This window comes from Ictalurus punctatus, chromosome 15, assembly GCF_001660625.3.
Source record: "Ictalurus punctatus breed USDA103 chromosome 15, Coco_2.0, whole genome shotgun sequence".
Lineage (NCBI taxonomy): Eukaryota > Metazoa > Chordata > Actinopteri > Siluriformes > Ictaluridae > Ictalurus > Ictalurus punctatus.
In genome coordinates this window covers 18,006,235-18,020,551 of record NC_030430.2, presented here as the reverse complement: position 1 = coordinate 18,020,551, position 14,317 = coordinate 18,006,235, and the positions used below count along the sequence as shown (strand labels likewise).

Here is a 14,317-nt window from a genome sequence, read left to right as displayed (position 1 = left end):
CCAGCATAAAATGCATTAAACCATGTGAGCTAAACATTCACTGTAATCATCTTTTCCACCCTGAGAAGGTCTTTGCAATTTCTTGACATTTGGTATTAAAGGATTATTTGGTTTTCAACATTTGATTTCATTCATGCTTTAAAATAAAAACAACAACAACAAAAACAATATAAAAAACCCAATGTACAACAGTCTACAGGCTGTTACTATAGAATGCCATTTGAGGGCAATATTTAATGCAAACTGTGTAAAATCCACAAGAAGGTTTCTTTTGTTCACGTAGAGGAGACATCTTTATCTTAGACGTTGCTTACTTCAAGGACCAACTTGTTTTTGAATAAAATTACCAACTACACTTCCTGAAAGTGAGCTGTAACCATAGCAGGTGAGTGCTTACTCAGCTTATCCTTTAAATCATGTGCATGCATTATGATTTCATTACCTCAATTTAGTATCCTGTGGTCCAATTCAGTTGAGCAGACTATGCCATGCAATGATATAAAATAAATAAATAAACATTCCCTTTTTAATGGTTTGGCCCATTTCAACATACCGTGTTTTTTTTTTTTTTACCCACCCCTGCCTACAAATTAACATAACAATTACAACTAGACCTGTTCATGCAGCATTGTATTAGCAATAAAGCCTACTAGGTTATATTAGATGTTTCTTTGAATACTTGCCATCTTTTCATTTAGATACCCTTGTCTATTTATTTGTTCATCTTGAAAATTGTCTCTTGTTTACAGCTGCATCATATTGAAGTTGACAGCAAAAAGAATTCTTCTTATTTGGTCTACATTTTCTATCACACTGTCTTTATAGACAGTGGTATATACACTATGGGGTCCGTACAGGATTTTGCAAAGGTTTTTTGTGATAGTTGCGGCCATCCATGCTTGATTTTGCTGCTGCTTTTTTTTTTTTTTTGGGAGAAAACGACTTGAATTGGCGAAATTGCAATTGCACAAAACTGTTTCGTACGGCCTTTCGCAGTGATGTTTAAAAATCTAGGGTGATTTTGAAAATCACTGTTGGATTTCTTGCTTGTGCTGGCGTCCCTTAAGACCTCTCTTTATGAACGTTTGCTAGATGCAGATCTGAAATAGATGTCTCTGAAAACAGATGCTAGCAGAAGTGAGGGAACTGAGATAAGTAGGGAAAAGGCAATAAGCTCTCCTTGCTTACAGTACATAGGTGGCCAGATGACTCTGGGGTGACATTATGGTTGGGGTTCTACTCAAGGTCATATCACCAAATGCAACACAAGCGATAGATCTTGTACCTTTCCATGAAGATTAGCCTGCAGGGCTTTTCTTCTTTCACCCGGTACACGCCCTACAGAAACCTTGACCATTTGGACTGAATGGTGGCAATTTAATCCTCAGATTGTTCATTAGAAGAAAGACATAGGGCAGCATTGTTATGGTCTATAAATGAGCTAGGCATTTGGTTCCTACTGTGACATGCCATGTTATGAGAAGTGTCTCCTCCTCATGGGTATTACATAAAGACCTGCTGCTCTGAGAAGTCTGCCGTGCTGCTACCTGGGCATCTTTGTGCACTTTCTCTAGGTTCTACAAGGTTAACAAGTTCCCTCCCAGTACCATGAGTGAAGAGTCCATACCTGAACACTTTTCCAGTTAGTTTGAAGTTGTGGTTATATAAACCCTGAATAACTACAAGGGTTCCTTGTAATTTGGGATCAGAGCTGACCCAATAATAATAATTACATTGGGACACTTTAAAGGAGATGTATTAAAAAACTAATTTAGTATTTAAAGGAAAGGTATTCTGGCATTTTTCCTGATTTGTTCCTTTGCATATAAACAAGGTGTAATTCCTCTGAAGACAATATGCTTTGTTTCAGGTTATAAAGCAGTGCTTGGCCTTACTTGCTATTGCCTAAAGACTACCTTGGCACAAAAATAGAACACATAGCAATCAAAGAGGCCAATCTCTTAGGGCAAAGTCCATGCACTTACCCCTGCTTTCTTCTTACATCTGTTATAAAAATTGGACATATATCTTAATCTTATACAAGGACTGTTTAGCCTTATCTCTGTAGACACAATTTCCTGAGACCTACTGACATACAATTTATCTTTCAATATATACTTGGATATTGTTTATATTCTGTTATGTTTTCATACTTCACCAAGCATACAAAGTTCTACTATATTATTGAGATGAATAGTTAAGCACTGAAAACACTGACGTCTTTTAACACGTGACAATTTAGTTATAGTGTAATATGCCACATACAATCCAAACACAGTGTTGAAAGATGATCTCATTTAACTACTTTTTTTTTTTCATTTAACTGTTTTTTGTTTTTTTTGTATGAATTCTTAGAAGTTCTAGGTAAAATCCTACAACAGTGTGTTCCCCTGAAAGAGAGGGTTTCAAGTAAAGATGAATATATAACTAGCCAAGGAACCCTCAAATAAATCTTTTTTTATATAGTTTACTTATAAGCATTATTAACATCACATACCAATAGCACCAATACTTACTAATTACCTGGAGTAAGGGAGTGTGGAGTACAACCTAACACAGAGCAAAATGTAAAAAAAAATAATAATAATAAAAATAAAAAAATAAAAAAAAGGTTTGTTGTTGTTATTACACAAGGTCAAACAGCATGTCCTTCTGGCCAGATTTTCAGAACAATTTTTCCTTTTTCCAAGAAATCTGTATCAAAAAGAGTTTCCACTGCATTTTTTCTTTGTTTTGTTTTCTGAACTGTGTGTAAATTACACAATCCAACCTTATATTACATTAATCAGCATCTTCTTACCTACAACATATGGCAGCAATGTTTTGAAACATCTGACCAACTCACAGCAAGTGTTAGACAGGCTGAAGTACAACCTCCAACAGTTGTTATGTAATGTTGCAACTAAGCCACCGTTCACATAAACAATGACAAGTTAATTCTCTTTCATTTAAATAATAATAATAAAAAAAGAATGTATTTCTTGAACTTTATACTTACAGAATGAAACACAGGGTAAGAAACACCTTGTGTGTGGTGAAGATTTTGCTTCCTTTGTCCCTTGGGGGGGAAGTGGGTGAAGCCTTCTATGAGGGGTGAGAACATAAACTGTACACTGAAGGGTATAAACTCTATGTAAGTCATATTTGTGACAAAGAATTAAACTGTGTTGAGTTTGTTGTATTGTTAAAAACACTGGCCAGTCAATTTTACACTGTTGAGAGTGTACATGTAATTTATTTCCCATATATTTGCAAAGATTCAAAAGGAAAAGGTCTTAAAAAAAATAAAAAATTTAAAAAAAAATTAAAAAAAAAACAAAACATTTTTTAAAATTATTTAATTTGCTGCCCTACTTTGTTTACAGTCCAATGGCAGTGTTTATACTGTATATAATTTGACATGTGACACTAATTTATCAGGCTTTTTTAGCAAGTGTTACAACTAACCATCTGTCTGTTAGTTAACCCCACCCATGGGGTAGGTTGTAACATTGCACATCCCATCACTTTTGGTGGAATTGTAAATGAATGATAGCTGCTAGAAATAAAGTTCAAGTGCTCATTTGTAGCAGAGCAGAGATGTATACGTTGCTTGCATTAAAACATGATAAATGCTAACTTAAATATTTTAAGTTTACCAAGCAAAAACCAAAATGTGTTGGGCTGTACCCTGCTCTCCCCTACCCATACAGATAGCACTTTGTATTTATATAAAATTAGTATTTGTATGACACTATTGTAGCAAAAGTGTGACGTTCATACAGTACAATGCTTATGTAAGTAGCATAATGGGACCTAATGCTACATTCCTTACTTTGCCTGACTACTGTATTTAACAGTAAGTTGGAGCCATTACATGTGGATGTTTTAAGACAATTTACATAATGAATGTATAAAATGTATATGCAATGAAGTATAAAATGTTACTACATTTGATATTATCAACAATCAAGCTTGATCTATTATGGTTCTTAAATTCCACAGAGTTTAACTCCAACCTTCCAATATACCTACCTGTAATTTTCTAGTAATCCTGAAGACCTTGGTTAGCTTGTTCAGGTGTGTTTGATTAGGGTTGGAGGTAATCTTTGCAGGACAGTGGACCTTGAGGGCCAGATTTGAAGAACCAGCCTGATCTATCATGTTGGTACAGGTGTACAGTTGGTATGCGTGAATAGATTTTTATTCAAATATGGAATAACAGTGATCAGTTGGGTGTTTTCCAAATGAACAGTGTTAAAAACAGAGCTATGGTGTTGTTTCCCCTGTGATAAAAGCAGTACGTAACTACAGCTTACAAGTCAGTTTCGTATCTGGTCCCCCACCAGAGATTTTCAAGATTGAAAAGATTATAGATTGACCCTAAAAGTGGAACTGTGAGTAATCTTGAGTATTAAATTTTGCACTTAAGTTATATATGTTATACCTATATTTATATTTGTATACACATTTATATATGTCCATGTAGCTTGTAATGCGCTTTAGATATCAGTTTTTGTTCCAAGGAGCTAGGACCATCCTGAGCCGAGATATTGAGGTTTGGTTATTGTGTGAAATAACAACAACAAAAAACAAAACTGGTGATTTTGCAATGCCAATACATAGAGCTAATCACTCAAAAATATTTAGGAAAATTAAAAATGGTCGAGCAACCTATATTGGGCCACTTGAGATTGAATGACCCAGAACTTTTTCCACCTCTGTTTGTTTTGTCCCATCTTGTCTTCTGTGGTTTTGTTTTTCTTTTTTTTTGTTTTGTTAAATTAATCATTTATCCATGTATTCATTTTATTTTGTATTTTATTTCATTTCTGTTTATTTCATTGTGCAGACATTTGTCTTTTAATGTGCTATTTATGAGAAATGACTTGGCTTGATTGACTCCATTTCCTTTATTCAATCTCTGCAAAATAGTTAGAGATTAGGCATTCATTTTAGAGATTTGGATTCATCACAGTGATCAATTGGGCCAAGTGAACAAATCTAATGAAAGCGTTAAATATAGTGATGTTGACGCTTTAACTTGTCACCAAATAAGTATTACAGTTGTACTTTAGTTGTCATTATTTATCCTCAATTTAGTCTCCTCACTTCTCTGCTCCATTGCCAGCATTCTTGTGAGCTCATGCATGACTTTCATAGTATCGGTAAAGGCATACTTCACATTCTTGTGAAATAAGATTCGAGACACAGAGAATGGTAAGCACCTGAAAATGGAGGATTTATTTCTATACTAAAAGACTGGGTTATATTGGCTTAACTGATTATCACCAGTTTCACCAGGATCAACCATTGCCTCTTTGCTACTACTTTGCTGACATTCCTGATACAATGTTTTCCATTTTAACACATGAGTGGGTAGAACAAGGATTTTATTATGGCCTGTGATCAGAGGGAGGAGGAGTGCTGGTAGTCATCGCACCTGTCTTTTTCACCTTGCTCTTTTTTTACATGTGTGGTGTCTATCTTCCTCATTTGCCTAACTGACACTGCGGAGGCCTTAACGTCCTCCTTATTCCTCATCAGTGTATAAAGACTTCATGACACACAGCTTTTCCTCCAAGTTAAAAATAAAGCAAGCCAATTATTAACCTACACCCTTCTCTACATCAACATTCATTAAGTGTCCTGACTAATATGATACAGCCATATTTGGACTCAGAGTTATTCAATAACCCAAAATGAGTAGGTATCAGTCATTGGCCATCTTTCCGCTCAGCATGCCGTAAAACATGAGTAAGCAAATTGTTCTCTTCCTTATATGTTATGAAACATACCTGAGGTATAATCTTGATCTTAATAGGATAAAAAATAAGGATAAATAATTGCATGTAGAAATTGGTACTTCTAGAAAAACAGTTTAATCTAACATGCTTATGAGTTCGGTTTCCTTAATGGTTAAATCCTTACATGATAGTGAGTTCTAAAAAATGGTTCATTTAGGACAGTGGTCACCAACCCTGTTACTGGAGATCTACCTTCCTGAAGGACTTTAGTTCCGACCATAAACCTGCCCAACTGACCAGCTAATCATTGCCTTAAGAAGTTCTTGATCAACTAAAACAAGCATGATGGGTTTTGGTTGGAGATGAAACCTGCAGGAAGGTAGATCTCAAGGAAGAGGATTGGTGACCACTGGTTTAGGACAATCCTTAAAAATACAATGATTTTTTATGCTCCTCAAAGGAGCGTAAGGGTGACTCAGCCTAAGCATTTATGCAACATTAAAACTTTTATAAACCGATGAAATTCAATGACTGTAAAGCATCAAAGGAGAATATTCTTTTATTCTATGAGGTATAACATAGCTATCTGGCTGACGAAACCTGCAGGTGTACACACTGGCTTTTATTTTGAATAGACAAACTTCATTTGTGTTCCCAATGTTTGCTTTTGCAAAGGCTTCAACTCCCAGTCTGTAGTTTGCATACAGACGGTTGCACCTGTGTAATCAAAGACAGGCAAAAGCACACCTAATTTCAATATGAGCCTCATTTTATCCATGGCCTGCACCTTCAGAGAAGCACAGATAACAGAAATGGAGATATCGTATCCAACGAGTAGAGATTGTGGAGAAAAGGAAGAAGACTAAAACATAGGTAGGGACAGATAGACAGAAGGTCTGGAAATGTTACACTCTGAAATTCCCTTGTCCTTCGTACTGGCCCTCCCCCCTCACTAAGCCTGCCTCAAGGCAGAGTTATTGTTCCTGCCTATCAGTGTCATTTCAACAGGGCGTGAGGAACGTTGGGGCAAGTGAGAGTGGAGATGAGGCAGTCACCGTGCAGTGAGAAGGCAGTGCACTTCTGTTTCACCTGCAGCACCGCTGACCCGAGACTCGAGAATGTGAACATGCTCTAGAAGCAACTGAGGAGAGAGGAAACTAGACGGATACACAAACAGGTAAGTGTGTCTGTAGAGTTTGCTGTGTGTCTGCATCCTCCTTTAGTTGGCAAAGAAAAATTGAAGTTTTGTTAAAAGGAAAGAACAATCCAACTAGTATATAGTACAAGCTGAGAGAACCATGAGGACTAAGCCTGATGTGAGTACGAGATCAAAATCTTACGAAAAAAAACAAGTGTAAAGTATCAACAGGATACACATTTTGTAACAACCTGAAGTTAGTGCATTGGATTTGAACTTCATGAAAATGAGGAGAGCTTTCACAATTTTAAACTTTGTTTCCTTAATCATTTAGATAGCACCGTACACTAGGTTCAAAATGTCACACTTGGAGGGAGGGTCATCCAACAGTGGAGTAGTAGAACCATGTCTGGTATGCACTTTAACTCCATGTGCTAGAATAAATTGAGTTAATATATACCAGAGAAGGTCTCTAGGCATCTCAGGTGCAATGAGGTGATTGTAGAGGCTCAGCCTCCCCCTGTCACTGTTCTGAGCCTCACAAGCTGCCCGGGCATCAGGAATGCCAAAGACAGAGTAATAAGAGGGAGAACAAGCAGGAGCATTGTGTAGTGTGGAGAGAGGGAGAAGAACAGACAGATAGACATAGGGACAGACACACACACACGCGCACACACGCGCGCACGCACACACACACACACACACACACCCTGCAGTTTTGTGTGAACAGAACATCTGGTGTGAAAACTCTTATCCCAGATCTACAAATGGACATACACACACACGTGCACATGCTCAGCCATTTTTCAGTGTAAGCAGTACAGATGCCTTTTTAAGCGGAATAAGCGTATATACCTTTGAGACAATATAAACAGAGTGCAATCAAATCGATCACCTGTCAGTGCTCTTTGTTCCTGTGTTTTGGTGCCAAGCCAAAATGGTCCTGATATCCCACTGGAACCATAATATTGAGTTGCTCTGAACGTTATAATAGTCAGAGAAGTGAGATCCAGTGAAGACGTAAGAGGCTTCAGAGTATCTGATTGTGATTAAAAGGTTTATAAAGGGCACGCATAAACCTGACGGCACAATGAAAACAGAAACAACAAAGCGGGCTGTGTGTGCTGCCCGTCGCAAGACAAGGACTCCCACATAACTCACTGTCTCTCAGAGAAAACACACATGATGAAGGCGGCCAAAGCGCAGCGTTGCGTGATACTGCAGCCAATAGTGAATGTTTTCTCGAAAGATTTGTGGATATATTAACCCATGTGAAATGAAAAGAATAAGTTACACACCTGTTTATACCAGATTAATAGATGCACTAGATGTACTGTACACGGTGTAACAAGTGCGTTCTTTAACCACCTTTTTCTTTTACACAGACTTGTTTTGTGTACTGGTCAAGTGTGCATCGTTGCATGATCTCAGTGTTCTGCACGTACACAAGACCATAAATCCAAGGTAAGTCATTATCAAGCTCACACATGCTAATTTAAAACTATCCCTGATATCACTGGCGTTTGAAATACGTACTGAATCGCCTCACACTTATACAAATATCTAGCTGGGTCCGAAGGTCAGAATTCAAAAACCAGATCCCCCCCACCACCACCACCACCACCATTATTCATCTAAAATATAAGACAAAATAAGGTTCATTAGGAATACGTTTTCTACTGTAATTTTTTTTTTTTGAGACACTGAAATTTCCTGTTCACAGCATTTGCATTTAAAAACAAAACAATGATGGGATTTATTTCATTCACATGTCAAAGTCAACACTCGATACGGACTCAATTAATGTGATCTAGTATGTGTTATTGTCCCTATAGCTTTCAGTAAATTGTTGTAAACGTTTTGTCTTTGGTAAAAAATTTTTTAAAAAATTTAAAAAAAAAAAAAAATAAAATAAAATAATAATAATAATAATAATAATAATAAAAAAATTGTAAGAAATGTAATTGAACAAAACAGATTTAGATTTAGTTATTCACATCTACTAATAAATAAATAAATAAATAAATAAATTGTGCGGTCCAACCACTGGACAAAATTTTATATGCACAAAAAAATATCCAGTCATTAAAAAAGTTTGAAATTTAAGATAACTTTGAAGTGCTTAGAAAACAGGATTTAGTGTTAAAATGTAATATTGTATCCATTTATACATTAAATATATGTATTATGTATTAATATTTCAATGCCAAATTAGTTCAAATTAAACCTAGAGAAGTCAATCATATATAAGGAAAAGTGCTTAAAGCATCAGTAGCTACTGTAGGTTATCAGCGGCTTTAGCTCTATTTAATTGGACTTCTGCTGTGATTTGCAAGGAATAGCCAAACTATGGTCAAGCTAGAGAGTGGTATGGTCAGGAAGACATTTACAGCTCAATAAAATATGATAAGGTGTGGAGGTAAGTGTCTGCATAATACCGTAATATCACTCAATCTAGTGCAGTATTCTGCAAAATAATTACTAGTTACTATTATTAGTAAAAGCTGTTGTGTGTAGGTCAGGCACAAGGCTGTTACAGTTTTACAGGCTAAAGCATGCTGAAGTTTTTAGTGTTAAAAGTAGAGACAGTGTCACAGAGATTAAAAATACTAGACATATCGTGCTGTATCTAGCAGCACTGTTTTTTCAGTTACTGATACTGGAACTGAGGTCAATGTCAATGACTTTCATATTCTTGAGACTAGTTGTGGCCTTCATAACCAAGTCTAGATAAAAGTATATACACATTTTTTCCTTATCTCTCAGTGCCAGTAACCCGTATTAATATATAAAACAATCACATAAATAAGCACAACAATGTTAAGGTGGTTAGAAAAAGAAATTGATGTTTAAATAAAAGTCATCCAATTATCACTGCCTATTAATGAAAAGGTCATCAAATAACACCAAATGACTAATTTATCCTCCACCAGTGGTGTCTTGAACACTGTTAGGATCCACTGTGTTTCTGTAGTCTGTGTGTGTTCTCAATAAGCAACCACTATATTTAGATTACTAGTAATTCAACGCCAAATGATTATTAATCAGTCCCTTTATTTTACCCCAGGTTATTTTTATTTAAAAGAACAAGTACAGTGGATTAAAAACAATGAACTGTAATTCATAATATTTAGATAACTTTTAATTTATTTGTGCATTTTTTTGTGTATGATATTTTGCAGCTCTTATTCATGTAGTTATATCTTTCATAATGTCCTAATTGAATTGCTTATTTATTTACAATGTAAGCAGAGACCAATCTGAGACTTTTCATAATGTGCCATTTTTTAGCCAATCAGACATAAGGAGGTGTGAATGATAGGATGTACCTGTAAGATGGACCTGGGAGCGACTGTGTGGCACACCCAGACAACAGTGGACGCTGATGTGGAGAAAGGTCCCGAGCTGCAGTGCTCCATCTGTTTCACCACGTATGACAATGTCTTCAAAACGCCCAAACAGCTGGACTGCACACATACATTCTGTCTGGAGTGCCTCTCACGCCTCATGGCCATCTCCATGGACCCTGAGGAGAGCAAAATCTCGTGTCCTTTCTGCCGCCACTTGACAGCCATCCCTAAAAATGGCCCGCCGGCTCTGACTACCAGCCATGAGGTTCTGTGTCGTCTTCCCAGGCATCAGCAACACGAGGAGCCCGTGTGGCTCGATGGGGACAAGCTGTGCTACAACCGGCCACTTAAGACAGGCATGCCGGCTTTCTGCATCTGCATTGACATTGGTGCCAGTGGGCATGGTGCAGGTGCTCCGCGTCAGACGCGCCCCAGGGTGAGCCTGATGGAAAGACTTGCTAACTGGAAGAAGCTGCTGCTGTTTATTGTAATCATGGTGCTGGTGGCGGTGATTGTGCTGTGGCCGTTGCAGTGTATCATCACCACAGGGTCGATGCGCTGCGTGCCTCGCACCCCACAGCCCAACCCCAGCACATCTCCACGCACACTGATGTACACTGATGACTGACACACAAACAAACTGTTCATCTTACACTCCTGAGACCTGTACACTCAGTGATGATTGGCAAGACACGAATGAAATGTTATTATTATTATTAGAAACTGAGAATGGGCTTGAAACCGTGTCCAAAACCATCCATATGACCTTCATTCATTCATTTTTAGTAGCCACTTTATCTTGGACAGGGTTGTGTTGGATCCAGAGTCTATCCTGGGAATACTGAACATGAGGTGGGAAGACTGGATGGATGCCAGTCCATCGCCAGCAGCATACACACACACACACTTTCACATCTAGGGGAAATTTAGCATCACCAATCCACCTACTGTGTTGTTTTGGGAGGTGGGATGAAACCTGAGAAGCCAAAAGAGACCCAGATGGACACAGGGAGAACAAGAAACACTCCACACAGACAGTAACCTGAGCTCAGGATCGAAACCTGGAGCTGTGAAGTGGTGACGCTTCCAGCTGCGAGACAAATCAATGGCTAAATCTTTGATTAGTATTAGTTTACTGAGACTCGTGTTCATCTGCAGAAAAGCACAGGGCTGGACTTACTATAGATCTAATGAGGTGATGAGAGGTAGGAAAAGCACAGGGAGGGGTTACTATAGCTCTAATAGGAGGTGATGAGAGGTAGGAAAAGCACAGGGCTGGACTTACTATTGATCTAATAAGATGATGAGAGGTAGGAAAAGCACAGGGAGGGGTTACTATAGCTCTAATAGGAGGTGATGAGAGGTAGGAAAAGCACAGGGCTGGACTTACCATTGATCTAATAAGATTATGAGAGGTAGGAAAAGCACAGGGAGGGGTTACTAAAGATCTAATGAGATGATTAGAGGTAGGAAAAGCACAGGGCTGGACTTACTATAGATCTAATAAGATGATTAGAGGTAGGAAAAGCACAGGGCTGGACTTACTATAGATTTAATGAGATGATGAGAGGTAGGAAAAGCACAGGGATGGGTTACTATAGATCTAATGAGATGATGAGAGGTAGGAAAAGCACAGGGAGGGGTTACTATAGCTCTAATGAGGTGATGAGAGGTAGGAAAAGCACAGGGAGGGGTTACTAAAGATCTAATGAGATGATTAGAGGTAGGAAAAGCACAGGGCTGGACTTACTATAGATCTAATAAGATGATTAGAGGTAGGAAAAGCACAGGGCTGGACTTACTATAGATTTAATGAGATGATGAGAGGTAGGAAAAGCACAGGGATGGGTTACTATAGATCTAATGAGATGATGAGAGGTAGGAAAAGCACAGGGAGGGGTTACTATAGCTCTAATGAGATGATGAGCGGTAGGACACCTGTGGAAGGGTAAAAGACTGTAACGTGATGTAAACAGGTCTAATACTATGTTCATCTTCAGCACTTTCTAAAATATTTACATTTTTCCACGTCTAAATCAGAATCTTTGAATTAAGAAAGGAATGTAAATTAGTTTGTGGTTAATTCCAAGTCTGGCTGGGTATTTTTTTTTTAAGATCCAATGCCATGTTTTGTTTTGTTTTTTTAAACTTGTATAAAAAAATGATTGAAATTAGAAATCTCAGAACAGTATTCAAAGTGGTTCTTTAAAGTGGACATGAGACACCTCATGCCAAAATCCATTAAAAGGTTATATTAACTTTTTAATAACTGCACTATGAATATCCTTATGTGGCTTTCATACATAAACATTTCTATAGTTGTGTATAATTTTATATGCGCTGTATATAGAATATTTGTTCTCACTGTATTATGGACTACATTTTTTTTTTTTTTTTTTTGCCTATCAAAAAATAAATGCTGACTAAACACCAACCCTTGAATGAAGAGCGTCCCTGATCGATCGTAATGTTGATACTGTAACTTTGCTGTTCTAACTTCCTGTTCTGTGTCAGTATTGGCAGTCAAGTCTCCAGTGTGTGTTCTGAACTGAAACGCAGTCATCCAAACATCTCCAAGCTGACTGAGAAAACATGACACACACACACACACACACACACACACACACACACACACACACACACACACACACACACACACACACACACACACACACACACAGTCACCTGATTGAATCACCTGCTCCTCCTCCTGGGCATTTTAGAATCCACAAGAAGCCAATTAAAGTAGTTCATTATGAAGCCTTTGTGGGAAATGAGGTTAAAAGTAAAAGAAGTGTGAAACAGTATCCAGCTCCTGTATGTAGTCTCAGATAACGCACAAATATGCCCATGGGGAAACTGAGGACGCTTCAGCATGAGCAGCTGTCAAACATGTCGATGTGCATGAAAAAGTGGATGGATATGATGATAGGGTGTCCAATAAGTAATGAGATGTTGAGATGATCAGACGCCATAGAGAGCACAACATTTGAACGCTATGTCTACGAGTGTTAATTACAGTGAATTTATCCAAAATTTGTCTTGAACACATGCCATTGTTGTAAAATACCCCAACCTCACATTAACCCTCATTCTACCGACTGGGGTACCTGCAGACCCCTGAGGTGGACTTTTTGTCATATCTCACGGGTGCTTTATTCTATCATTCCAATTTTTCATGATGTTGTCAATCAGTTTGTTCTTAATGACTTCATATTATTGTTTTCAGTTTCTGTTTTAATTAGTGCTTTTTAAAAATACCAATGTATTGGGGTCCTGGGGGACCCCAGTCAAAAGCACTCAATTCCACCTATGCAGTTTTAATCAATGGTACTGTTTATTGAGTTCATGCTTCCCATAGGTCAAAATTTAAAATATCACAAACTATCAGAAGGGGTAGTGGCACACTGTCATTCATTTTGAAGGTGACAGGCACAGATACCTTCATCATCTGGATGGGGAACGTCACAGAATGGAAGTTTTCATAACGTGGCCGACGTCGCCGCACCTACCTGAGACAGCTGGGGCATGCCCTGGTCATGCCACACGTAAAGAGGAGAGCTGATACTGCCATGCTCCAAGCCCCAATACGAGCAGCAATGACCTTCATGGAAGTGAGGAAAACTCCACTTGCTGCTGTGGATGTCCAACGATCGGCTGGAAAATCTACTCAGAAAAGGTGTAGTCTTTGCTCCCAACATACAGACAGGAAGATGGCAAATGCTTGCTCCTCCTGTCACATGCCAGTATTCCCATAGCATAGCATGAGCCAAATCATGTGCTATAACTCCCTGTAGCATGTGGTGTTCCTAATTCTATGTAAACACCAATCATTTCACATTATAGACAAATTGAAAAATCTAAATTTGAATTACATTTATTTAACCTTTATTTTGACAGGGGTCATACTGAGACCAATGTCTCTATGTACTTTTGTATTTAAATACAAAATAAAAAATATATATAAATAAACTGTTGAAGTTTGAATAATGGTGGGTTTATTTCAATTATTTTATATTGGGGTCAAAATGACCCTGGTTGGTTTCAGCATATAAATATAACACAAATAATGTCTACTTGAAATGACTGAAAACTAAATGATA

General features: G+C 37.8%; 1 protein-coding gene across 3 annotated transcripts; it reads left to right on the top strand.

The window, feature by feature from the left end:
- The first annotated feature begins 6,492 nt into the window (after positions 1-6,492).
- Positions 6,493-12,643, top strand: LOC108276439 (RING finger protein 223). Of its 3 annotated transcripts, none has more exons than XR_008397983.1 (4): positions 6,493-6,903; positions 8,250-8,328; positions 10,156-11,472; positions 11,525-12,643. XR_008397983.1 is itself a non-coding variant. In XM_017488114.3 (3 exons), the coding sequence occupies exon 3, from the start codon at positions 10,180-10,182 to the stop codon at positions 10,840-10,842; it is 663 nt and encodes a 220-aa protein (XP_017343603.1). In that variant the 5' UTR covers positions 6,493-6,903; positions 8,250-8,328; positions 10,156-10,179; the 3' UTR covers positions 10,843-11,546. The 3 variants fall into 3 exon arrangements, 1 of the variants encoding a protein (XP_017343603.1); XR_008397982.1 differs by having other exon boundaries at positions 10,156-11,419; positions 11,473-11,546; XM_017488114.3 differs by having other exon boundaries at positions 10,156-11,546.
- Positions 12,644-14,317: the final 1,674 nt, after the last annotated feature.

Excerpts from the sequence above, each read along its gene's own strand:
- LOC108276439 (XM_017488114.3), top strand. The coding sequence starts at position 10,180 with ATGATAGGATGTACCTGTAAGATGGACCTGGGAGCGACTGTGTGGCAC.